General features: G+C 30.4%; 2 protein-coding genes across 3 annotated transcripts in view; both read left to right on the forward strand.

The window, feature by feature from the left end:
* The window catches only part of LOC123293381 (probable multidrug resistance-associated protein lethal(2)03659), a 42242-nt gene extending 34449 nt beyond the window's left edge, over window positions 1-7793 (forward strand). For both annotated transcript variants that reach the window (XM_044874184.1, XM_044874185.1), the window contains exons 7-18: window positions 1508-1757; window positions 1821-2282; window positions 2349-2615; window positions 2679-2828; window positions 3240-3430; window positions 4638-4966; window positions 5876-6106; window positions 6172-6402; window positions 6497-6798; window positions 6932-7177; window positions 7241-7401; window positions 7498-7793. In XM_044874184.1, the coding sequence (XP_044730119.1) occupies window positions 1508-1757; window positions 1821-2282; window positions 2349-2615; window positions 2679-2828; window positions 3240-3430; window positions 4638-4966; window positions 5876-6106; window positions 6172-6402; window positions 6497-6798; window positions 6932-7177; window positions 7241-7401; window positions 7498-7768 (3091 nt within the window). In that variant the 3' untranslated portion in view covers window positions 7769-7793. The remainder of the gene's footprint in view (window positions 1-1507; window positions 1758-1820; window positions 2283-2348; window positions 2616-2678; window positions 2829-3239; window positions 3431-4637; window positions 4967-5875; window positions 6107-6171; window positions 6403-6496; window positions 6799-6931; window positions 7178-7240; window positions 7402-7497) is intronic.
* A 3537-nt stretch (window positions 7794-11330) lies between these two features.
* Window positions 11331-25231, forward strand: LOC123293382 (probable multidrug resistance-associated protein lethal(2)03659). The gene is made up of 18 exons (XM_044874186.1): window positions 11331-11413; window positions 14892-15002; window positions 15205-15339; window positions 16806-17007; window positions 17593-17818; window positions 18106-18262; window positions 18419-18668; window positions 18738-19196; window positions 19474-19740; window positions 19804-19956; window positions 20551-20741; window positions 21662-21990; window positions 22216-22446; window positions 22507-22737; window positions 23593-23894; window positions 24276-24521; window positions 24606-24766; window positions 24863-25231. Exons 1-18 carry the CDS (start codon window positions 11340-11342, stop codon window positions 25131-25133), a joined length of 3996 nt encoding a protein of 1331 aa, XP_044730121.1. The 5' UTR covers window positions 11331-11339; the 3' UTR covers window positions 25134-25231.
* The last annotated feature ends 1801 nt before the right edge of the window (window positions 25232-27032 follow it).

Below are 27032 nucleotides of genomic sequence, written 5' to 3' on the forward strand. Positions count from 1 at the left end.
TCTTCTCAAGCAAACCTGTTCATTCTGAAAATAGCAATAGTTCTTCTTACATCTCTGTCTGTTAAATTTACATACATTGCTCCACCCTCTTAGTGATCCAATTTTGAATACAAATCCAATGAAACCTTATTCCTCACATCCAATAGCATTTCTTTCAGGAAGTACTCATACACTGTACTTTTGACATGTTTTCTGATCTCCAAATAATTGTCATGAGCCACATCCATCGCATTAATTCCTAATTCCAATAATTTGTTTTTAATTATTGCAATTGTATCGTTTAAGCTGTAACAATTTCTCTGTAATATTTTGTTGCTTAAATGAATTCGACAATAATAGTTTATAAGATGTTGTAATATAGTAGCTTCGATCGAGATTTCCCCTAACTCCAACTTAACCGCACTGTTTGGTGATGATTTTGCAACTCCTAAAACTTCTTTATAAAAACTATGAACAAATATACCGATAGACTTTTCACATTTTTCTAGACCCCAAATTTCTTTCCCATATAATAAGATGGGTAGTACCATCACTCTAAACATATTAATAGAATTTTAGGTGGAAAATTTTCATAGCTATAAATTTTTCTTCGAATCACCATTAATGCTTTGTTGGCTTTCTCAATCATTTTGCTTTGATGCAGACCCCATTTTCCGTTGCTACAAATAAAAAGCCCCAAATATTGAAAGTTAAAATGCTATGTGTATTTCAAAACTGAACGGAGAAATTAAAAGTAGATAAAAAGCGGTTTTGCGGTCCTTTTTTTGATGCTTTCCTGTGATATTTATATTTGTTCATTTTTTTATAAATAAGTAATAATATTAATAATACATAAGAAGAATACTGCAAATGGGTCCCCAGCACCTACATCCTACATCAATGGGTCCTCGAAAGTCCACAGCTACTACGCCGGGATTTCTACCAGGATGGATGGATCCAAAATTTCGAACCCAAACATTCTAAACCTGACGATCTGCAGGTTGGAGATTTGGAGATGGAGATTTCATCGTCCTCCATACAGGCCCTATGGGTCTATGAGTATTATCAGAGGTCCCTATGTTATGAAAGTGAAAGTTTAATACCACCGGGGCCCTGTCAAGGTCCCCATCCACCTACGGCCCTGTCAAGGGCCCCACCCGCCTACCATCCTTCTCAACTGTGCTCTAGTGAGTTTTAGGCGAGCTCTGTAGCTGTGGTTATACACAGTTTGGACTGTCACATTCTCTACGCAAAGTCCTAGTAATCAAGATGGACTTGTCGTAGCCATTCCTTGATTCCTTAAATTACGGAGCATCTTGCTATGGAAATGACAGGCTCAAGGGCGTTTAAGACGACTGCTCATTAACATGACGTCATTACATACAACATGAAAGAATATGAACAAAATTTCATTAATTATTAAAACAAGCCAAAGAGTTTGCTAGCTTTCTATTTTACTGCGTTTTAGACCCTTGTAATAACGTGAATTTTATATGAATAATTTTTAAGTGATTTTAATTTTTTTTAGAGCTGAAATCGATTTATTATTAATTACTTCGTATGTTCGAGGATTTTCTGTTGCATTGATGGTGTATACAGAACGATTATCTTTATATGTTACCGTTGTTGCCTTCGTTTTATTGGGAAATGATTTAACTGGAGATGTGGTCTTCTCTTTAGCACAATTCTTTAACATATTACAGTTATATATGGCCATATTTTTCCCCATGGCCTTATCTTTTGGTGGTGAAGCTTTAATTTCTGTAAAACGTATTCAAGTATGTTGTCTAACTCTCAGAAACTTTGGTTTTTGTGAAATTTTCTTATTAATTTTTTTTTAGGAATTTTTACTTCAAGAAGAAAATACAAATATAAAATATATTCAATCCCCAAACGATTACACCGATAATGAAAAAATTGATAGTGTAAATATGAAAAGCGTTAAGGAATCTATTGACGAAAAACTTGGTGGGGTAAATTTGAAAAATGTTAATGCATCGTGGGTCGACTCACAAATTGCACCAACATTAAGTGATATTACATTTCAATTAAAACCAGGGCAATTATGTGCTATTATTGGCCCTGTCGGTTCTGGTAAAAGTTCCATTCTTCAGTTACTTTTAAAAGAACTTTCTGTTAATCGTGGTACACTAGATATTCATGGAAAAATATCATTTTGTTCACAAGAACCATGGCTGTTCCAAGGTAGTGTGCGTAATAATATTCTATTCGGATTGCCGTTCGATAAGATTCGATATAGAAGTGTTGTTGATGTTTGTGCACTGCTTAGAGATTTTGAACAGGTAAAATATCTTTAAAATAATTTGTATTTTATATTTTTAGTTTCCGAAAATATTTTATATTTTTAGTTTCCACACGATGACAAAACATTGGTTGGAGATCATGGTACATCGTTAAGTGGAGGACAAAGAGCTCGAGTAAATTTAGCACGAGCTGTTTATCGTAAAGCGGATATTTATTTATTTGATGATCCATTAAGTGCCGTTGATACTCACGTTGGCAAACATTTATTCGAGAATTGTATAAAAAAATATTTAAAAAATAAAACTCGATTTTTAGTAACGCATCAACTTCAATATATCGAAACTGCCGATTTGATCATCGTGTTAAATAATGTATAAATTTGTCTTTTGGCTTTATTATTAGCAGTTTTTTTTTATAATAAATTTCAATTTTAGGGTCGCATTGAGAAAATGGGAACTTGGAGTGAAATATCTAAGGATTCATCAATTTTAGAAGAAATTAAAATGTCAAATCCAGAAAATGAGAGAGCTGAAGAAGCGAAAGAAGAAGAACGTAAACGGCTATATTCAGTAGCTTCAGTTACGGTTAGCAATAAAAAATTATATTCCATGACCCAAGAGTTATGTATTGGTACTTTTTTGCCTTCTGGCGAAAAGTAGGATGTATCTAATTCGTGTATCTTTTTAATATTAATGTAAACAATCGTGTCAATGATTTTAAGCATCTTTGTTTACCCTTCGATTTATCCCTCAATACTACCAGCTTTACATGCTCAAATAAAGCTGAATTTTGGTACAAGACAACAGAGAAATTGTTTCCTTTTTTTTTATTTTGTCAGCTTGCAATATTTGTTATACAAACAAAGTTTAAAACTGCAGCAAAGATTTGCCTAGTTTTTGAGAGAGTGCTTTCAATTAAATGATTTTTAACAGACCTAGCTTTTAAATTTTATTCGAAAATGGAGTTAAGAAAATTAACTCGAATTGATATTTTAGAGTACAATTCATGAGGAGGAAGATGAACCACAAGAAACTCAAGAATTGATGGAAAAAGGATCTGTGGGTGGTAGTGTGTTTTGGAGATATTTACGGGCACGAGGAAGTCTTTGTTTTTTCATATATTTAATAATTTTGCTATTAATTTCGCAAATTGCAAGTAATTGCTCTGATTTTTTGGTTACGTATTGGTTAGTATGATGTGTTTATTTTAGAATTATAATTTATTAAGAAGTCGGATCAGCGTATTTTCCCCTTTCTGAAAAAGGTTGTGCTTCTTATAATTAGGGATTACTCTACTTAAAAAGCTACCTAGAATTAATAACTATCCTTTTTAGAGTCTACCACCGCGCAAATAATTGGTCAAAACCGCACAAAAATCGTTAATACGAATAAAAAATCGTTTCTAGAGCTCAGAGCAACACTACGTCTAAAGAATATGGACTCGATCCATTTTTCTCCATTATTGAATTAATTGTTTTACAATTTATAAATTTATTAAATAGACGAATTACCTGGTTTCGAGGTCCTAAATCGACACATTTGTAACCGCAACAGCGGTACGCATAATCACTGCGCTGTCTTGTAAAATGATTTGTACTAACTTTATTTGTATTGAAATAATTTGTATTCTTCTAGAAAAACTTAACCATTTCAGGTGCATAAACACTATGAAATGTCAAAATTAACTTATCTTTGAAAATTTTATACAAAATTATAAATTTTTTGTTTCTACAACAGTCAGTTATTTTAGACCAAATTTGAACTGTTTCAATTCATAACCGTTGACCAGCAATCAGTGGTAGTCACTTTGTATAGTTATCATTTTTAGCAAAGTATTAGGAAGAGAAAACCAAAAATGTAAACTCACACTTATATTCGATTTTAACGCTAAGATGTCAGCGCCAATAATAAAAAAATGTAAACCATACTTTAAAAAACTATGTTGATTTTTCATTGAATTAAAAGTTACCTACTTAAATATACATTTTAATGTGCTGTACTTTTTTTATATGTGTCTGGTATGTGCATATGGTTTACAAGATTGTAAACAAACATTTCCGTTAAATATAATGTATCTATGGACGTTGCAAACTATAGTTATTTTTTCTATCGCTAGATAGAGTATTTTTTAGTATTAAAATACAATGTTCTTGTACAGAATTCACTTGAACAGGCTCTAATTACAATGTCTCTAATAAATTATTAACAGAACCGTCCATTGATCAAGGGACAACATATAATTGTTTACTGAAGTCAAACGATAATTGGGTAGAAATAATTTAGATTATAGTATGATACGAATAAACGGGCAATAGGCCTCTATGAAAGATTATTATATTATTATTGTTAGAATCATAAATATTTGTTTAATAAATAATTGATTTGTGTTTGTAGGACAAATAATGAAAATATCCGACGGAGATATTTTGAATTAAGTGGTGAAAACACAACAAGCTCCACGCCTATAAATATAACAACTGTGATAAATTCTACAATTGTAGCAAATGATACACTTTTAAGTAAATATGCAGACTATGTTATAATTCAACAAGAATACAGCATCTATATTTACAGCATATGTATAGCTTTAAGTGTATTCTTTTTGACCTACAGTCGATTAGCTTTCTTTAAGCTATGTATGAATAATTCTATTGGCTTGCATGATACCATGTTTAATAATATTTTACAATCAACGATGAGATTCTTCGATACAAATCCTACAGGTATTTATAATCATTTTGAATTTTCAGACGTGGTTTTTTAACTCCACACTCTTAGACATTTTGTATCATTCACAGACCGTGTTTTTGGTAAAACAGATTTGCCAGAAGTTTTTTCTAACACTGATAGCCGAGACTATTCAAATCATAAATTAACGACTTTTAATATTGTCTTGAAAATAATTAAAAGTCGTTAATTTACGAATCGTTAATTAATTTAATATTGTCTTGAAAAAAAAATATTAGGTCGTAATATCACTTTTACCCTATATTTAAAACATATTTTTATTTTTCTGGCGTGTATTTATAAGGAGGAATAATTAAGCAATAAGCTAATTAGCGAGCACCAAGGCCATTTTAGATTTAAGGTTGAAATGATTTGTACCTTATGTTCATACTTTGATAATGAATTTTGTTACAACCTCATGAATGTAGACGAAAAATAAAAATAAAATTTTTCGATATCTGCCTTGATTTTCGAAATATTGAAAGCTAAATAATTAAACAAAATTTTTAATTTTCGATATTTTGAAAAATACTACAGATATCGAAAAATTTTATTATTACTTTTCATTTTATATTGTCAAGTTATAACATAATTCACCATTAAAATTGAAAAACATATTTTTTTAAATTTGTGTCCCCACTACCATGCTCATAAATCCTTAAATAGTTGGGCAGTTTTTTTTTCACCGGCTATTTTTGAAGAAATCTATGAGAACATCACCATCATCTACCGTTTTACGATTAAACCTTTTGAAGTCATTTATTTATTTTAATAATCAGGCAACCTCCCCTAAAATTTTCAGAGTTGATTTAGTCAAACCTCATAAAAATTATTTAAATCTAGCTTTTTATTTAAAATTGCCTTGGTGCTCGTACATCCTTTAATTTTAATTTTATTATTTCTAGGTCGTATTTTAAATCGTTTTTCAAAGGATATGGGATCAGTCGACGAACTTTTACCAAGAGTATTGTTGGATGCAATTCAAATATTTTTAGTAATGGCAGGAATTTTGTTTATGGTGGGCATTGTTAATCCAATTATGATTTTGGCAATGGTTGTCATGGGTATCTTATTTTATGCTGTACGCTATGTTTATACAAACACTGCCCAAGATTTGAAACGAATTGAAGGAATAAGTAAGAGTGACGATTTTTACCTATCTTTTCTTAGGACTATGATTCAAATTTACTTCTTCTTTCAGCTCGTAGTCCAGTATTTTCACATGTAAGTGCATCGTTGGATGGTATTACAACTATAAGATCTTGTGGCGCACAAAGACTTTTAGCTAAAGAATTCGATATCCAGCAAGATGTACATACTGGTGCTTGGTATTTAACAATCGCCACTGGTACAGCGTTTGGTTTTTGGTTGGATTGTGTCAGTATTGCATTTTTAGCTGCAGTAATATTCAGTTTCATTTTAATGGATGATGGTAAGTTGGCTAAAAAATATATCGTATCACAGACGATTTTTATTTATCTCCTTTGGCCTTTGGACTTGAAAATTCAATTTAAAACGTGTTTCAGGTACAACGTTTAGTGGTAATGCTGGTTTAGCCATTTCACAATCATTAATTTTAACTGGCATGCTTCAGTATGGTATGCGACAAACCGCTGAAGTTATGAATAATTTAACAAGTGTTGAACGAATTTTACAATATACAAAATTAGAAAAGGAAGGTCCGTTTGAATCGGAACCTGGTAAGAAACCAGTTGCAGCTTGGCCACAAGATGGAAAACTTGAATTTAAACATACATATTTGAGCTATGTTCCAACGGAAGAACCAGTTTTAAAAGATTTGAACTTTGAAATAAAAGCTGGCGATAAAGTAGGTTTTCATTTATTTTGTATTCTCCTTGAACTTTTGAATATTCTATCTGATTGTTGATTGTGAGCATTTTTTTTATTGATTTCGCTTTATCTCAAAAAGATTTGATCATTTATAAACTGTATATTACTAGGTTGGAATCGTGGGTCGAACTGGTGCAGGAAAATCATCCTTAGTACAAGCCATTTTCCGTTTAGCACCAATAGAAGGTGAAATTGAAATTGATAATATTGCAACAAAATCAGTGGGATTAACAGATCTACGTTCTCGAATATCAATCATCCCTCAAACTCCAGTATTATTTTCGGCAACATTAAGGGATAATTTGGATCCGTTTAACAAGAGTGATGATGCAAGTTTATGGCAAGCATTGGAAGAGGTAAACATTGGAATTATTTTGAAATAATTTTGTATGGTTAATTTTGTTTATTTGCATCTTTAGGTTGAACTTAAAGATTTGGGAGAAAGTCTGGATTATAAAGTAAACGAAGGTGGTTCCAACTTCAGTGCTGGCCAACGACAACTTTTATGTTTGGCTCGAGCTATTGTTCGGAATAATAAAATTTTGGTATTGGATGAAGCTACAGCAAATGTTGATCCTAAGTAAGTATTTTAGAGAGGCTTTATTTCTTCAATCCTGGGCTATTGTGCAAAGTTCGCTAAAACTGTTTACTAACTTCGTTTATTTCTACTTTTCAGCACTGATTCGTTAATTCAAACTACAATTCGAAAGAAGTTCGTGGATTGTACGGTATTAACAATTGCTCATCGATTAAATACAATTATGGACTCAGACAAGGTGATTGTTATGGAAGCAGGACGTATGGTTGAATATGATCATCCGCATATATTGTTACAACAGAATAATGGATATTTCACAAAAATGGTTGCCGAAACTGGTCGAAGTATGGAAATGCATTTACGTCAAGCGGCTAAAGAAGCGTATGAAAGGAAATTTAAAAGCGAATAATCTTAATTATAATTATAGAACAAATTTAAACAAATGTTACTTAAATCTCATTATTATAGAATAAATATTTTTTGTAAAGAAATTGAAAGTGTTCTTTTATTTATGAGTGAGAATTTAGAAGCTAAAATTGAATGAAATTTATAACTTAAACTAAAGTTTTCTATACGTATTAAACTAATATTTTCTATACGTATCAAGAATTTGTTCAACCCTAGGCTAGTCTTCACTGCATACTAGCCATGATGGGTTGGTTAATGCTTACAATTATTATTGCTAGATTGCATTAACCCTGTTTATGAAATTACGTTTAATTCAAATTTTTTTCGCTATTGAGTCTAGTCGAGTTTGGACGTGTTTAGCAAAGTGTTTAGTGAGGATGGTTTCGTAAATATACAACATAGGTCAATTGAGTCTTGAGTCCTTAGGACCCATCTTGTAAACCGTTAGAGATAGAACTAAAGTTTAAAAAATGTTCCTTATAAAAAAACGACAAACTTTTTTTCCTAAACGTCACTGTTTATCCGTGAAGGCACAAATTAACTTGACTGTGGCTTTCTAAGAGTGGCTATTTTTCTTTACTTACATGAAGTAAAAAAACAAACGATTGTTTAATCAACACTGACTATACTTGGTATTTCAACAATTAGCTCAGTCAATTGTTTGTTTTCACTTGTTTTAGTTAACACAACCTTGGATCGCTATGGAATTATGGTAGTTATATACGATTAATTGTATAGCATATATCATTTCAGGTTGAAAATAAGAAAAAAAATTTGAAATAAGATGAGTCGACTATTCTGAGACTCAAGCCTGGAACTTATGACTACAGTCTCTAATAATAATTAAAATGTCGTCTAAAAAAATACAGTCTGCGTCAACCAACAATCAGAAACTAGTTACCACTTATCACGGTCGAGCACTTCGGTCTTTGTATATCAAAATAAACAATAATTTTAGAAATGATTATACACTTGAAAATATGGCCAAAAAATTGTTTTATGTAATTTTTCTAAAAATACTTGATTGCCAAAGCTTCTGATAAAGTAGATTATATTTGTGCGATATTCATTCAAAATTTTATGTATAGCAAACATAGGTACTGGCTTTCCCATCTAAAACATAAAATTCTCATCGAAAAAGAATATTAGGGAATAATTTAAAACATAACAAATTCTATAGCTCTTCGGTAAAATGATCGATTCTGGATTTTCAACCGCTTATTTAGTAGTTTGTATTTTCTAATTTTCAAATCAAAGGCTTGGAAATTTTTCATTGAACTTATGTAATTTGATACAATAAGAACTTTTATAATTTGAGCTTTGAGTAATTTGAACTTTAGAAAGGGTGAACGCACCATTCTGCAAGCTTTTGTCTCTCGCGTTCACCCTGTGATGGCTTCCACCCTCTCATCCTTCAATTTTCTGAAATTCGAATTGCTCAAGATTCAAATTGTAAAAGTTATAATTGTGAAAGGTTCAAATTACCAAAGTTATTTTGGTATGGAACTGTCCTTCATTATATTGTATCGAAAGTAGAATAGGTAAATTTTTTATGAATGTTAAAAGTGCAAAATTTTGAATTTGAATATTTTTTTCTAAATCGTAAAACATTCAATAATTGGATTAATTGTAATATTTTACTAAAATTAATAGAAATAGAAATTCTCAAATTAACAAGTGAAAACAAACAATTGACTGAGTTAATTGTTGAAATACCATGCATAGTCAGTGTTGATTTCTTTATCACATTACACATACAAACATGTGACACATACATAACTGATAATCAAGTATAGTACATATTATAAAATTTCCGCCTAATTGGCGCCCTCGCGGGTAAACAGTGATGTTTACGAAAAAATGTTTCAAACAAAAGTTTTTTATATTTAAACTTTTGTTCTATCTCTAACGGTTTACAAGATGGGTCCTACGGACCCAAGACCCAATTGACCTATGATGCTCATTTACGAACTTGACCTTACTTTTTACGTCCTGAGTACGCTGTAAAAATTTCAGCTCGATATCTTTTTTCGTTTTTGAGTTATCGTGTCCACAGACGGACGGACGGACGGACGGCCAACCGGAAATGGACTAATTAGGTGATTTTATGAACACCTATGACAAAATTTTTTTCCTAGCATCATTATTTTTAAGCGTTACAAACTTGGGACTAAACTTAATATACTATGTATATTTCATATATATACATGGTATAAAAAGGATAGTTAACTATATGCACTAATAGTTGTTAACTATGCCCAGTTGGTAAAGGCACTTTGCCTGAATCGAAAGGACCCGGGTTCGAATCCTGATATGTGTTTATTTTTTTCAATTTCCTTTAATTATGCGAGTATCTTACACCAAATAATTTTTTTGAGGTATTAAATATAAATTAAAAATTTTTTTTAAATGCATGATTTTTCATTTTTTATGCTTTTTTTGTTAACTTTAAAGTATTAAATTTTTTTTAGCTCTTTTACCGTGATCTGGTTAAATAAATATATAAGAAAGGCTCTACGAAGCCGAAAAATTTTACGACAAATATTTAAACATATTTTTAGCTTAGAATGTAAACGAAATTCAGAACATTTTCTGAATAAACAATTGTCTAACTTGTTGAAAAATTAAGTTAAAGATCAATTTCCAACGATAAAAAATTCTTTAGAGTGTTAAGAATACTCCATAATTTTTTCAAATTATTAAATTAATATTTAATATCTTAAAAATTATTTAGTGTGATACAGTCGTTTTTAATGATATTACAACAATTTAAAAATGACCCAAAAAGGTCTATTTTCAGGGTTAAATTAAGATTATAAATAATGGAGATAGACTTCCGGGAGTGGAAGTTCTTTATTGGAAATTTTCTCCTCTTTAAGAAAGAAATATTGGCGAAAAGCAAATACCTACCTTTTTTCATCTTTAATTGTTTATAACTTTTGCAATTATATGAGCTGAAAAATGCTTCTGGTATAATTTTTTTAGACATCATTCCGAATCCAACGAGCTATATCAAACGTAATTTTACGACCAGTATTTCTATATTTCACCAATTTGAACTTGTTGGCTTACTTATTACTATGTAATTTACTACCATCAATGTAAGATATGAATAACTTATTAGTAATAAATGCCATACAAAAAAGAAAAGTAAAACAATTGTACGGCTTGTCATTACCCATGGATTTTGGGACACCCCGTATAATTCGTATAAAGGTACAAAGTAAATCGTGTACGTACCATATTTAAACTTAATTAATAAATTTGATTGAGTATGTAATTGAAGGTTTTTTAATATGATTTCAGCTGGTTATCTTTGAGTGTTGCAAAAAAATAATACGATTATATCATTTTTAAGTGATTGATATAAAATATAATTTTGAAACTAAAACCACACTCGCTGCGATTATTATGTTAAATGAAATGTTTAGCGTAATGCTATTCGGTTGTTCTAATCTGAAACGAAATACTTAATTTTTAATAAATCAAGTTCAAATTTTTATAAAATATTATTAAATAAAATATTGTTTAAGTGAGTGCGTATAATTTTTATAATTAATAAGTAATTAAAAATGGATTTCAGTAAAAAATATGATAATCCAAATCCAGTTGAAAAAGCGAATATACTGTCAAAAATATTTTTCTTGTAAGTAACAAATTTTGTTAAAATCAAAATCAAAACTGTAAAAAATTTCCGTTAATACCTACATATCGTTTCAAAAAGAAAGCGCTTCAAAGAGAAAAAGCTAGATGAAACATTTACCTTTCTCAAATTTAGGTGCTCCAATATTTTTTTATTCACGCATTTGCTAATTAATCTATCTCACGCTTTTTAACATTGAATTTTATGTTACAATTATAATTATTTAATTATTTTGTATTTAATAAACACTTTTCCAATTTTTTTATCTCCGGTAGGTGGACTTTATTTGAGTGTGACCTAGAATTTTTTGCGTGGCCCTGAAATTTATGGGAAATATTCTGTAAAATTTTTATTGAAATCTGATATGGTTTTGCAAATTTTCTACTTTTTCCTTAAGGATTTCAGGACATACGAAAAGGATTAGGAATTTTGTATCAAGAAAATTATGCTGGTTCAGAAATTTCATTAATCTTTTTTTTTTAAAACTTCCTCAAAATGCATTCTTAAAAAAAATTTCATATTTATTAGGTAGTTATTGTTGATTTAAAAAAAATTTGTTTAGGTTTTTAAGATAAGATTACATTTAATAAATACTTATCGAATTTTTACAAGTGTGACAATAATTTCAAGGTTTTTGGTACAAGCAAGGCCACTGATACTTAACTCTATTATCTATGGCCACGAGATTCTTTAACAACATAATCAATAACGCAAACATTTGGTATATTATTTTTTCTAAAACTCTTTATGGCAATCGTTTTTATACCTTGTATATATGAAATATATATCAAGGTATACTAATTTTAGTCCCAAAAGTTTGTAGTGCTTAAAATATTGATGATATGAACAAAATTTTGGTAAAGGTGTTCATAAAATAAACTAATAGGCGGGGAGCCGGTAACACTGAAAGTCCCGTCAACGCGGAATCAAAAAATGTTTATTTAAATAAATAGAACGTAAGTATAGGAATAAATTAAGCTCGGTATGCGTGGATTCCTATTGCCGAAACGATGTGAAAAAAAAAAAAAATTATTTAAAAAATGGAAAAATGTTTTACCGTCATCGCGGATATTAATTTTTTTTTATGCATTCGACAGTAAATTTTATAAGCTTTTAGAAAAAAATCACGCAAACCACTTTTTCTTGCCGGAAGAGTCTGGCATACCTATTTGAAGTGTGTGATGAGGGGTAAAATTTCTCCATCATGCCGGAAACTTTTTTTTTTTTTTTATTTTATTCATTTTTATGTAATTTTTAAAAATAGCTTGGTATGCGCGCTCAAAAACTGCCGGAAAAATCCCGCATACCATCTTGAAGTGCATAAACTATATTAGCATCTACTCCAAAATGTACGATGTTCAATACATTTATTTTGGAGTAAATGCTTTTTGTCGAATAAGATGTCTTTTTCTCTGTTTACATTTAAAAGAATATGAGGATTAATATGATTTAAGGAATAATAGTAGAATTTTTATTTTAGATAAGTGAAACAATAAAATAATATTGAAAAAATTGACAGGAGTTTATTCTCAAACTTAGTATATTTATTGATAATCATCGAAATCAATTTCATCTATATCATAACGGTTTTCATTTTCTGATTCTTCACTTTCTTCTTCATTTAATTGGCTACTAAGAATTTCTTCAACTTTTGAAGGTGCTGCTGGGCCTTTATACCACAATGGTTCCAACTTATTTTCTTGATTTACTTGCCATCCACATTCTGTTGGTTCGAATAAAATACAAATTGGCTCAGTGGCATTTTGCCACATTGCATTTATAAATATGGTGCGTAAAACTTTTTGTGACAGAGTTTTCCAGCATGGAGGAATATTGCTAGAATTGAAATTATAAACTATACTAAACTATATTATGCATGTAAAAAAACATTCATCAACAAGAATAATTTTACAAGAAACATAATTATTATTGATGTAATATACGAGATCATAATAATTATGTAACAACGGTAATTCGACAAAAAGCATTTACTCCAAAATAAATGTATTGAACATCGTACATTTTGGAGTAGATGCTAATATAGTTTATGCACTTCAAGATGGTATGCGGGATTTTTCCGGCAGTTTTTGAGCGCGCATACCAAGCTATTTTTAAAAATTACATAAAAATGAATAAAATAAAAAAAAAAAAAGTTTCCGGCATGATGGAGAAATTTTACCCCTCATCACACACTTCAAATAGGTATGCCAGACTCTTCCGGCAAGAAAAAGTGGTTTGCGTGATTTTTTTCTAAAAGCTTATAAAATTTACTGTCGAATGCATAAAAAAAATTAATATCCGCGATGACGGTAAAACATTTTTCCATTTTTTAAATAATTTTTTTTTTTTTTCACATCGTTTCGGCAATAGGAATCCACGCATACCGAGCTTAATTTATTCCTATACTTACGTTCTATTTATTTAAATAAACATTTTTTGATTCCGCGTTGACGGGACTTTCAGTGTTACCGGCTCCTGGACTATAATTAGTCCATTTTCTATTGTCCGTCTGTTGGTTTGCCTGCCTGTCCATCTTTCCAAGCTCAAATTTTTATAGCGTGCTAAAGACGTAAAAAGCGTGGGATAGAACAAAAGTTTAAATAAAAAAAATTTTCCCTATAAAGTTAGGGATAGAACAAAAGTTTAAATAAAAAAAATTTCCTTATAAAGTTAGGGATAGAACAAAAGTTTAAATATAAAAAATTTTCCTTGTAATTAAGTTAGGGATAGAACAAAAGTTTAAATAAAAAAAATTTTTCCTTATAAAGTTAGGGATAGAACAAAAGTTTAAATAAAAAAAAATTTCCTTATAAAGTTAGGGATAGAACAAAAGTTTAAATATAAAAAATTTTCCTTATAAAGTTAGGGATAGAACAAAAGTTTAAATAAAAAACTTTTCCTTATAAAAAAACACAACACTTTTTTGAAACATTTTTTCGTTAACATCATTGTTTACCCGTGAGGGTGTAAATTAGGACAAAATTTTGGTGTTAAATTTTTCCAAAACTATAAAAGATAGGGAGTTGATAATTTGCAGGTAGCTTCAAGTAGTAGTCTTGTGAAAGATTCTCGAACGAAGAAAATTTCTAGAAAATACTTAAGAAGAATACCAAAACAAAAGCCTTTCGGCCGTCATTTGTATAATTGTGTTGGTTTTTTAAACTTTTCTAATTTATTAAAAATAATGCAAGCACCTGCCCTTCAACACTTTCTATACATAGTATTTCAACAATTAACACAGTCAATTGTTTACCTTCTTTTGTTTTTCTCGGATATAAGTTTTACCATATTCTACTAAAAAGCCGATCTAAGAAACATTTATTTTTTTTTTTGGGTTAATTCTTAAGCATATATATTCTTGCAGAAAAATCTGGTAATAGCAAAAAGTTTTCAAATCACCGACCAACAAGATCTTCTTTTTCTAGCATTATAAAACCAGATATTTTTTATTTAAGATTAATTTTCGAATTTTATTTATTAGGTGGCAGATACCATTATTTCGGAAAGGATTGAAAAAAGATTTGGATGTTGAAGATATATACAATGCAAAGAAAGCAGATTTATCAGAGCCCTTGGGGGATACGTTAGAAAGGTATTCTTAACATTTTATAGGGGCCATGTGCTAGACATATTGTTCAAGATTAGTCTAAAAGAACATAAGTTTCCAATCTTAAAATGGCTTCCCATATCTTCTTTCTGTTAAGATTTTATTATAAAAATCTATATTAACATAGAACGAGATTTCTTAACATGCACATAATTTTAAAGAGTAATAATCCTGAATTTTTTTTCAGAAATTGGAACAATGAATTAAAAAAAGCAAAATTACAAAATAGAAAACCAAAATTTATGAAAGCAATAACTGCTACATTTTGGAAATCATTCTCATTATGGGGTGTTGCATTATTTATACAAGCTAATATATTAAAGTACGAATTATATTTTATGTCATGGACGCATTATTGATGTTAGAAACTTCCGCCTTTCGCTCATTTTTTATTTTCGCTTTCTAGACTTGGTTTAAGAATTTTGCCATTTTGTTGATCCATCGTGTTTCTGTTCGCTTATGCATCGAAAGGTATCCCGTTTCTTTTATCTTAAATGGTGTTACTCCAAAGTATTGCTTTTCAAATAATTATTATTTGAAAATTGTTTGTTAAATTTGTGGGCTTGTTTTGTAAATTTTTATGGGAGTAATATCTGAACATAATGACATTCTATTTTACTTTTAATTTGATTGCTTCATCAAAATTTGGAATTTTGTGTTTCAAAGTACGTAGCGAATTCGAAAACAAAAAAATTTATGCTACTTATACGCCTTACTCAATATTATGGTTCAGAATCATATATCGTACACCGTGAGCAATTTTAGTTTCAGAACTTTTACTAAAACTAAAAGGTAGAAAAAGATGGTTTTGTAAGTATGCTTCAAGTTACTCGATTACTTTCCAAATTTCTTACCAAAGTCATCTGACAATATATAAAAAGAGTTAAATCTGGAGATCATTAAACATTCTTTTTGTTTTTTGAAATCTACATGTTTTGAAACCAATTTTTACATATTTTCTAAGATTATGGCTCGTAAAAAACTCCTTGAACACTAACTTTCTGCCGCGTGATAAGTAAAGCTCCTGAGTCCATGTGGAGCATTTTCTCTCATAGGACATTTATATGGCACAGCGACCATTTTTGAGATAGAGGGGAAAAGGGAAATATAATTAATAAAAATTGAGAAAAATTTCTGCTCCTTACCAAATAAGCTCCCTAATGCTCCTAGCAGACACTTTCCCCCAAGATGAAGATGGTTTGATTGATATTAGTCGAGAAGGGAAAGTGGGATATGCCTGCTTTACGTAATATTTGTGTGGTCGTTAGGAAACTTATTTGGCAAGGCGCAGAAACTTTTTCGATTTTTACTCATTTTACTTTCCCTTCCCCTCTATCTCGAAAATGCTAGTTCTGCCATATAGATGATCCACATCGACTCAGGAGTTTATTTATCACGCGGAAAAAATTTAGAGTTGGTGGGGTTTTTTACGCCCATATCCTAGAATAATAGATATAGCTTTCTTTTATATTATATCATAATAGTACAATCAAAGATGTAACAGATAAAAGGAAAATAAAATTCATTTTTTGACAAACACTCACATATATGTAATACAAGTTGCCTATTTGTTAATTTTTTTAAGTCAAATTTTACATGAACTGCGAATGATATTTGGCACCTAAGAAACACTTTTCACCAGATTTTAGCAAAAAGTGAGCGATTTTTTTTATTTTCTTTAATAAAACGACTTTTGTTACATGCTTTACTGTACTATCATTTTATTTAAAAAAATTTAAGAGATTTGCAGTTATCATTTGAAAATAATAAAATTGAATTTTTCTGTAGAATATTAGTACCAATTTATTTGGCTGACTTGTTACGATATTTTAACGAAACAAATAGAGACAAGGATGAAGCGTATTTGATTGCAACAAAATTACTTTTAGCTCAATTTGTAAATGCTTTATTTAGTGCTTATTTCAATCAAGAAATGGCTTTAATGGGCATGCAAATTCGAGTAGCATGTTGTTCACTTATGTATCGTAAGGTATTATATATTTACTTTTAAAATTTTTAGTATGTTTAGTTAAATAATATCCAAGAACGAATATTGTCTGTCAAAGAAAGAGTCTTCAGGCAAAGTATTGTGTGTGATGCGCCCGTAATCATATTATTTGATCTGTAGTTGTATATGTGTATACATGAACACAGCCGGTCAGTCTTATCACTTGTGCATCACTTGAAGTTGTACACATACGATACAGCGCACATCACACACAGTACATTCCCTCTTTGCTTTATACATAAGAACGTCCATAGAATTCTTCTTACTTCATATATTTTAAATGGCTAACGAGATGGTTGCCAAACTGTATAATTTGGCAACGATGAAACATAATAAGTCTACTAAGGGCTTATTTACGTGGTAGAAGAGCAAGAAAAAGAAAGTCACACTCATGGAAATAGAAATACATAAATCTCTAAAGTATTCTGATCATAGAGATAGAACCAATCAAATATATCCTACCCATTTTCAAGTTGTCGATATGTTATTTTCATTTTTGTTACAGTTATTTAAATTTCAATCTTTTGCTTAGTTTTGACGTAATAAATTTTCTTTACATAATTTTAGATGTTACGATTGAGCCATACCAGTCTTGGACTAACGTCTATTGGGAACATTATAAACTTAATGTCAAACGATGTAAGTCGTTTTGATCAAGCGCTTTCATACTTGCATTATATTTGGATAATGCCAATTCAAACTGCGATATTTTCATATTTTATGTATAAAGCGTGTGGCGTAGCTGCCTTTGTTGGTGTTGCTGTAATTGCAGTGCAAGCAATTCCTTTGCAAGGTAATATACTCAAATCGATAGAGGCATAATATTACAAATGGTAACAAAGTAGGTAATCATTTTTCGGAGTCATACTTCTTATTAAAGAAATTATTTCTATTTGAAGTTTCTATACTGAAGTTTTGGAGTTTTTAATACCACTCATACCAAGTTTTAGCTTTTTACCTGTAGAATAAAAATTTTCATATTAGCAGAAAAGCAGTGTAATCTTAAAACGCGTGGTTTTCGAGTAAATTTTCATCCACTTTTCGCTGTCCATATAATTTTTGTTTGTTTTATGTATTTAGGTTACTTATCGAAAAAAACTGCACAATTACGTGGTCCAATTGCTCAACGTACTGATGAAAGAGTGCGTCTTATGAATGAAATTGTTGGCGGAATTCAAGTGATCAAAATGTACGCTTGGGAAAAACCGTTTGAACTTTTAGTACAACAGGCTAGAAAGTAAGTGCACTTGTACCAGTAATCCATCACCCTGTATGACTGTGCAAAATTTAAAATCGATATTTCTTTAAATAACAAAAATATGAGGGTGTCTTCATCTTAAATGCGACACATATTATAATAATTTTTTGAGTGATTTTTTTTTTTTTTTTGTAGAACCGAAATTGATTTATTATTAATTACTTCGTATGTTCGAGGATTTTCTGCTGCATTGATGGTGTATACAGAACGATTATCTTTATATGTTACCGTTGTTGCCTTCGTTTTATTGGGAAATGATTTAACTGGAGATGTGGTCTTTTCTTTAGCACAATACTTTAACATGCTTCAAGCATGTATGGCCATATTTTTCCCCATGGCATTAACCAATGCTGGAGAAGCTATAATTTCGATAAAACGTATTCAAGTATGTTATCTTTTTTAGAAACTCCGTGGTTCTTGATAAATTTCTAAACTAATTGTACATTCTTTGTAGGAATTTTTACTTCAAGAAGAAAATACAAATATAAAATATATTCAATCGTCTCCAAACGATTACAGTGAAAAAATTGATGGTGTAAACATGAAAAGCGTTAAGGAATCTATTGACGAAAAACTTGGTGGGGTAAATTTGAGAAATGTGAATGCATCGTGGGTCGAATCACAAATTGTTCCAACATTAAGCAATATTACGTTTGAATTAAAACCAGGGCAATTATGTGCTATTATTGGTTCTGTCGGTTCTGGTAAAAGTTCCATTCTTCAGTTACTTTTAAAAGAACTTTCTATAAATCGGGGTACACTAGATATTCATGGAAAAGTATCGTATTGTTCACAAGAACCATGGCTGTTCCAAGGTAGTGTGCGTAATAATATTCTGTTTGGATTGCCATTCGATAAGATTCGATATCGAAGTGTGGTTGATGTTTGTGCATTAATTAAAGATTTTGAACAGGTAGAAACAGTTTTAATTAAAAGTCTTCGTAAACTTCTAAAAACTCTTTTGACTCTTGAAAAAGCTTAATCGTATTATTAATTGATTTGGTCGATACTTGACGAAAATCCATTATAAATGAAAAATAAAAAACAGTTTTATAATTTTTCACGGAAAAATTGATTTTTTTTTGAAATTTTTCATAACGTTGCTATTTTTCATAAAGCTTGAATGGGATCGTTTTCAATACTTTTTTTTTTTTTTTTTTTTTTAAATATAAATTATTTTATATTTTTAGTTTCCACACGATGACAAAACATTGGTTGGAGATCATGGTACATCGTTAAGTGGAGGACAAAGAGCTCGAGTAAATTTAGCACGAGCTGTTTATCGTAAAGCGGATATTTATTTATTTGATGATCCATTAAGTGCCGTTGATACTCACGTTGGCAAACATTTATTCGAGAATTGTATAAAAAAATATTTAAAAAATAAAACTCGATTTTTAGTAACGCATCAACTTCAATATATCGAAACTGCCGATTTGATCATCGTGTTAAATAATGTATAAATTTGTCTTTTGGCTTTATTATTAGCAGTTTTTTTTTATAATAAATTTCAATTTTAGGGTCGCATTGAGAAAATGGGAACTTGGAGTGAAATATCTAAGGATTCATCAATTTTAGATGAAATTAAAATGCCAAGGGAAGAAAATGAGAAACAAGCTGAAGAAGTGAAGGAAGAAGAACGTAAGCGATTACATTCAACAGTTTCAGTTCAGGTTAGTAGACGAAATTTATAATCATTGGCTTAAGAGGTATTCAGTAGTGTATAACCAGAGATTCCTAGCGTTTCTGCAATGTTTTTATTCTTTCGCCAGCATTTCTTGGGACATGTATGATATTTTGTTCTAAAATAAAAATGAATTCTGACGTTGGCATAAAAAATAATGTTTCTAAATTACAAGTGAAATTAACATATTTAAAAAATCCCCGACAAATGCGGTTTTTACCTAGTAGCTCTCTCCAAACTGAATCAATTTTTTTTGAAATGTAGCTAAGAACACTCTCCATTAAATTATCTTTCAAACAAAAAAGGGACAGACATACAGATAGACAAGCATACATAGTGGCCTGCAGACTTATAACACCCCTCTTTTTGCGTCGGGGATTTCCACTAAACTAAATAAACCAAACGTGGTCTAGTGGGTTAAGTGTTTGTCCGGAACACTAGAGGTTTGAGGATCAATTTTTGGTGTCTGCTTAATTTGTTTCTACTTTCTCACACCATTATTTCGTGTTTCGTGTTTTCTACTTTCTCACACCATGTTTGCGTTATAAATAAAGTAATAAAAGTTACTTGTATTAAATTTTAGAGTACAATTCATGAGGAGGAAGATGAACCACAAGAGACTCAAGAATTGATGGAAAAAGGTTCAGTAGGTGGTAGTGTACTTTGGAAATATTTACGAGCAAGTGGAAGTCTTTGTTTCTTCATATATTTAATAGTTTTGCTATTACTCTCGCAAATTGCAAGTAATTGTTCTGATTTATGGGTTACGGAATGGTCAGTATAAAATGCATTTTTTTTTCATTACTATTTATGTTTTCCCACATTTAGCCACAGAGTTAGGAACTTCTCATTCTATAAGCACTTTCAGGGCCTAAAATTTAGGTATAACATATTAAGGAAAGAGTCTCGAAAAAAATTATAAAAATAAAGCTATAAAAATTAAAATTTTACCTTCAAGTAGTCAGAGACGGAGTAAGAAATACAAATAAGAAAATATATATAAAATCGTGTTGGTTGCTCGGGGAAATTTACTGTAAAAATTGCTGTACAATTCTCGCCGCTTTTGAAGTTCAAACACAAGTCTGTCAATAATTTCTTGGTACAATGTTACTCTGAATGTTTGCCGACCAGATAATGAAGAAGTAATATCTTTTTTGCGAGCTTCCTCTTCCGTATTCTCTTTGTGTCTTTTCATATTATTTTACTATTGAGACTTCCAAAGCTTACCTAAAATTTTATCTTTCTAGAAAGTCCTTATGCCGGATTCCCATTAAGCGGGCAGTTGAGTTTTTGTTGAAAAACAAAAATAAAACTGAAACTGTAATTTCCATTTCATTGCCAGTCTTCCAAAAGTTTATAAAAAGTTGCAGTTTTGTTTTTTTCGAAACGAGTTTCTATTTTGTTTTTGTTTGCCAGTTTAGTGGAAAACCGGCTTAGTAATTTATATGGATTAGACTGTTAGACTGTTTGTGTAACTGCTTAATCAACGGACTGTAATTTTATGCATACTTACACAAATAATTTTATGTTTGTTTAAAAACTTACACGCGCACACCTCTTTGTAACCTTGGGCCCACTTGCCCTTATAGATAATCTGCCTCTGCAAGTAGTCCTATGCATTTTATTTTTTCATTGTATGGCATAGAGCCCTAAGGAGCATCAAAGTCTAAGAAATCAATGATTTGTGTTTGTAGGACAAATAATGAAAATATTCGACGGAGCTATTTTGAATTAATTGGTGAAAACACAACAAAATCAACGCCTTTAAATGTAACAACTGTGATAAATTCTACAATTGTAGCAAATGATACACTTTTAAGTAAATATGCAGACTATGTTATAATTCAACAAGATTACAGCATCTATATTTACAGCATTTGTATAGCTTTAAGTGTATTCTTTTTGACTTACAGTCGTTTAGCTTTGTTTAAGCTATGCATGAATAATTCTATTGGTTTGCATGATACCATGTTTAATAATATTTTACAATCAACGATGAGATTCTTCGATACAAACCCAACAGGTAAGTTTAATGTTATTTTAGGTATAAAATAACATGGTTCTGGTTCGATCGTTGGCCTTAATTTTATAGCTTACTAGTGAAAGAATTCCACAATAGGACCTCAGTGTGAACTGTCAATTGCAACAATATTCCACATTCAATCCAGCCATTTTGGTTGTTTTATAGAGATTTCTGAGCATTTGTAAAGATAGGAATGATTGAATGGCTTAATTTTATTACTTCTAGGTCGTATTTTAAATCGTTTTTCAAAGGATATGGGAATAGTTGATGAAGTTTTACCAAGATTATTGCTGTATTCAGCTCAAGTATTTTTGGTAATGGCAGGAATTATGGTTATGGTCGGCATTGTTAATCCGATTATGATTGCAGCAATGCAGATCATGGCTGTTTTATTTTATGCAGTACGCAAAGTTTATACGAGCACTGCTCTAGATTTGCAACGAATTGAAGGAATAAGTAAATAAAAATTTTCTATAACTTTGATAGAATTTGATCTTAAAAACCTTCTTTTGTTAGGTCGTAGCCCAGTATTTTCACATGTAAGTGCTTCTTTGGACGGTATTACAACTATAAGATCTTGTGGCGCACAAAGTCTTTTAGCCAAAGAATTCGATATCCAACAAGATGTACACACTAGTGCTTGGTATTTAACAGTCGCTACAGGTACAGCGTTCGGTTTTTGGTTGGATTGTGTTAGTGTTTCATTTTTAGCTGCGCTAATATTTAGTTTCATTTTAATGGATGATGGTAAGTGTTATAAAAATATATTGTTTATGGGGAATTTCTGTTTTATTGAAAGCATGAAGGTATCTGTACTCAGTTGATTAGAGCTTTTTTTTACCCGTTTGCGCCAATCAAAGGATATGGCGTCTAGTGGTTGCCATATTGAATTTTCCATACTGCCATATCTTCAGTAACTCTCTCAAAATTACGACAAATCGTTTGGCGTGAGAGTTATCAAAATCGGTCACGTGTTTGGTCTTTAGTGAGCCACAAAAGGTCACTGAAGATCAATAAGTAAGGAAAATTATTAAAGACCAACAGGCACTATATTGTGAAAAGATGCCAGATTGAATAGGTATTGAAAATCCTAATTACTTAAAAAAACCAACTGAGTTAAATAAAAATTGAAAAGAAAAAAACAAGTCCAGTATTTGTATAGTGACATTTAACAGTCAGGACGCATTAAAATTTAGAGTGGCTCATGTGTTCTCAATAATGCGTCCTATGTAAACTTCTGGACTAGTTTTTTTCTTTACAGTTTTTATTTATCGCAATTGGATTTTTTGATCATTTAAATTTATTTGTTTATTCTATGAATGTAGAAATCTAAGGCTTGAGTCAAGGGTAATGTACACAGCATATAGAGCTTCCTTGAAGTTGTTTCCTTACGTTTCTAGATGGAAAATTTAGAGTAAAACGACGGTAAATATATACAGAAGTTAGATGCTCCGCTAGGCTACTAGTATTCTATCTAACATGATAAATAGATATGCTACTCGTACTGAAACGTCAAATCATCCTTCATGTTTTAGTAAACTATTTTTGAGAATAAGCGCAGGAGCTTATGAATATTAAACATGAGTTTGAAACATATTTCAGGTACGACATTTGGTGGTAATGCTGGTTTAGCTATTTCACAATCATTAATTTTAACTGGCATGCTTCAGTATGGTATGCGACAAACCGCTGAAGTTATGAATAACTTAACAAGTGTTGAACGAATTTTACAATATACAAAATTAGAAAAGGAAGGTCCGTTTGAATCGGAACCTGGTAAGAAACCAGTTGCTGCTTGGCCAGAAGATGGAAAACTTGAATTTAAGCATACATATTTGCGTTATAACCCAACGGATGAACCAGTTTTAAAAGATTTGAACTTTGAAATTAATGCTGGTGATAAAGTATGTTTCTAAGAATTTTTTATTTTTAGATTTAGAAGGTCAGTTTCTCTCTTTAGCTCAGTTTCTAGTGATTACTGAGAAGTGGCTTAGTAGAGCAGTTATAAATCCTGGACCATAAGAGCTAATCATATCATTTCTGCCATACCTTTTACTTCTTTTATCCTATAATTTCCTCGATAACTTCCTTTATTGATAAGATTGATAGTAACAATAAGTCTATCATCTTAGCACTGTTCCCATTTGTGCCTCTGTTGGTACACCCGCTTACGTTTCCCTAAGAGCAATATAATGTGCGAATTCTAGCACATAAGATATGCGGAATTGCCGCCAAATTATTTTTTTAATAAAAATAGTTGCTTATTAAGAAATTTATTACAATAGGTTGGAATCGTGGGTCGAACTGGGGCAGGAAAATCATCTTTAGTGCAAGCCATCTTCCGTTTAGCACCTCTAGATGGTGAAATTGAAATTGATAATATTGCAACTAAATCAGTAGGATTAACAGATCTACGCTCTCGAATATCAATTATCCCTCAAACTCCAGTATTATTTTCGGCAACATTAAGGAATAATTTGGATCCATTTAACAAGAGTGATGATGCAAGTTTATGGCAAGCATTGGAAGAGGTAAAAATTGGAATTTTTTTTTTTTTAATTGGAATTATTTTGAAATAATTTTGTATGGTTAATTTTATTCATTTGCACCCTTAGGTTGAACTTAAAGATTTAGGAGAAAGTCTGGATTATAAAGTAAACGAAGGTGGATCCAACTTCAGTGCTGGCCAACGACAACTTTTATGTTTGGCTCGAGCTATTGTTCGGAATAATAAAATTTTGGTATTGGATGAAGCTACAGCAAATGTTGATCCTAAGTAAGTATTTTAGAGAGGCTTTATTTCTTCAATCCTGGGCTATTGTGCAAAGTTCGCTAAAACTGTTTACTAACTTCGTTTATTTCTACTTTTCAGCACTGATTCGTTAATTCAAACTACAATTCGAAAGAAGTTCGTGGATTGTACGGTATTAACAATTGCTCATCGATTAAATACAATTATGGACTCAGACAAGGTGATTGTTATGGAAGCAGGACGTATGGTTGAATATGATCATCCGCATATATTGTTACAACAGAATAATGGATATTTCACAAAAATGGTTGCCGAAACTGGTCGAAGTATGGAAATGCATTTGCGTCAAGCTGCTAAAGAAGCGTATGAAAGGAAATTTAAAAGCGAATAAACTTATTATACAACAAATGCAAACAAATGCTTCTTAAATCTCATTGTTTTGATTTCAAAACTTAATTATTATAGAATAAATAATTTTTTTTAAGGAGATTTTAAGTTTTTTTTTATAATCATGCCCATATCTACCTTACATTCATAAGAAAAAAATTTCCTATTCGGATATTTAAATTTTAGGTGAAAATCAAATGAGACGGTTGGCTTTTTTTACTTGCTCGAGTTTGCAGGAAAATCTAACTCTTTTAATTTCTCAAAATAGAAAAAATATGTGTGAAAAGCTATTTGTTAACTATAAAATTCAAATTTTTATACTTTAGTTTACTAATTAACTTACTGTACAGAACAGTACCTGATAGCTAAACCTCTAATATTAAGAAGAATTGAATACTAAATTTTTGTAATGAAAAATATTTTATTTCCTAAATAAAGCGTGGATAAATTTGTTACATCTGTTTGTATAGCAAAATAAACAATTTTATAAATGGTATTATGCACGTGGAAAATCAAAAATTATTTTATCAAATTTTGTTTGAAAATATTTAATTGTTTGCGTTTCTGATAAAAAAGTAATGTTTATTCAAAATTTATAAAGGTATAGTATACATATACTTGAAAATGATAATTCAGTCAAATTAAACATGAAAAGGACCTGAACGCTGCTCAAATCAGTTTTTGTTTGTTTGTTTGATATGTTGTTCGTAATGTAAAGACATTATTAAATCCAAGTTTTGACCACGACAGACATTCTCATTTTTGACGATTTTGACTCGGAAGAACTATAGTTTTTATACCCTGTATATATGCAATATAGGTATATCAAGGTATACTAAGTTTAGACCCAAAACGCTTAAAAATATTGATGCTACGAACAAATTGGTATAGTTGTTCATAAAATCTATCTGTCTGCAAATTTTTATAGTCCGTGTTAATATTTTTAAATTAGGACAAAACTTTGGTGTCCATTTTCTCCAAAACTATAAAAGATAGAGAGTTGAGTTCAACTAGTGGTCTTGTTAAACATTCTCGAGAAATGAAAAAAAATTTAAAAAAAATACTTTCGAAAATTAATAATTAAATGACGACCGAAAGGTGTTTTTAAACTCTTCTAATTTATAAAAAAATAATGCAAGCACTGATATTTAACACTTTCTTTACAGGGTATTTCAACAATTAACTTAGTCAATTTATTGAACATACATTTTTAGAGTAAGCTAAATTTGTTACAACTTGAACGGTTTTTTAGGACCGATAGTTTGGAAGATACAGCTTTTCAAAATTTGGCCAAATTTTCAAGTTATACGATGTATCAACAGGTGAAATGCCAGGCGAAGACGAAGTAAACTAAGTGAAAAAAAATTGTCGGCGACGAAATTTTCGAAAACCTAATAAATGACTGATAATTGTGTTGGTTTTTCAAACTCTTCTAATTTATAAAAAAAATAAATAATGTAATCACTGGTATTCAATACTTTCTAGAGAGAGTATTTCAACAATTAACTCAGTAAATTGTGCTTTCACTTGTTTTAAATATCGACTTTTTAAGAAAAGCATTAAAGTGTATAAGGCATCTTGATCCCCCTTAGCTAGATCAATGATAATCCATAGATGCAAAGATAGAGACATAAAGTGAATCGTATATCACATCCTTAATTTGAATACATTGTATAATTTCAATGAATAAAAATTTGTAATAGGATTTACGATGAAGATTTTTAATATAATTAATACAAGTCTATTGTATTACATTGTAATGACAATGTATTTATATAGAAAAGCACATGAGTTCGCATTCATCCCGAAAAAATTTCAGTTTCGTTTTTTTTTGTATATTCGCGGTCGAGACAGATGTCCCTGAAAAAGATAAAGTGTCCCGGACAAAAATATGGTTATAATT

This window comes from Chrysoperla carnea, chromosome 2 (genome assembly GCF_905475395.1).
Source record: "Chrysoperla carnea chromosome 2, inChrCarn1.1, whole genome shotgun sequence".
In the NCBI taxonomy this organism is placed as follows: domain Eukaryota; kingdom Metazoa; phylum Arthropoda; class Insecta; order Neuroptera; family Chrysopidae; genus Chrysoperla; species Chrysoperla carnea.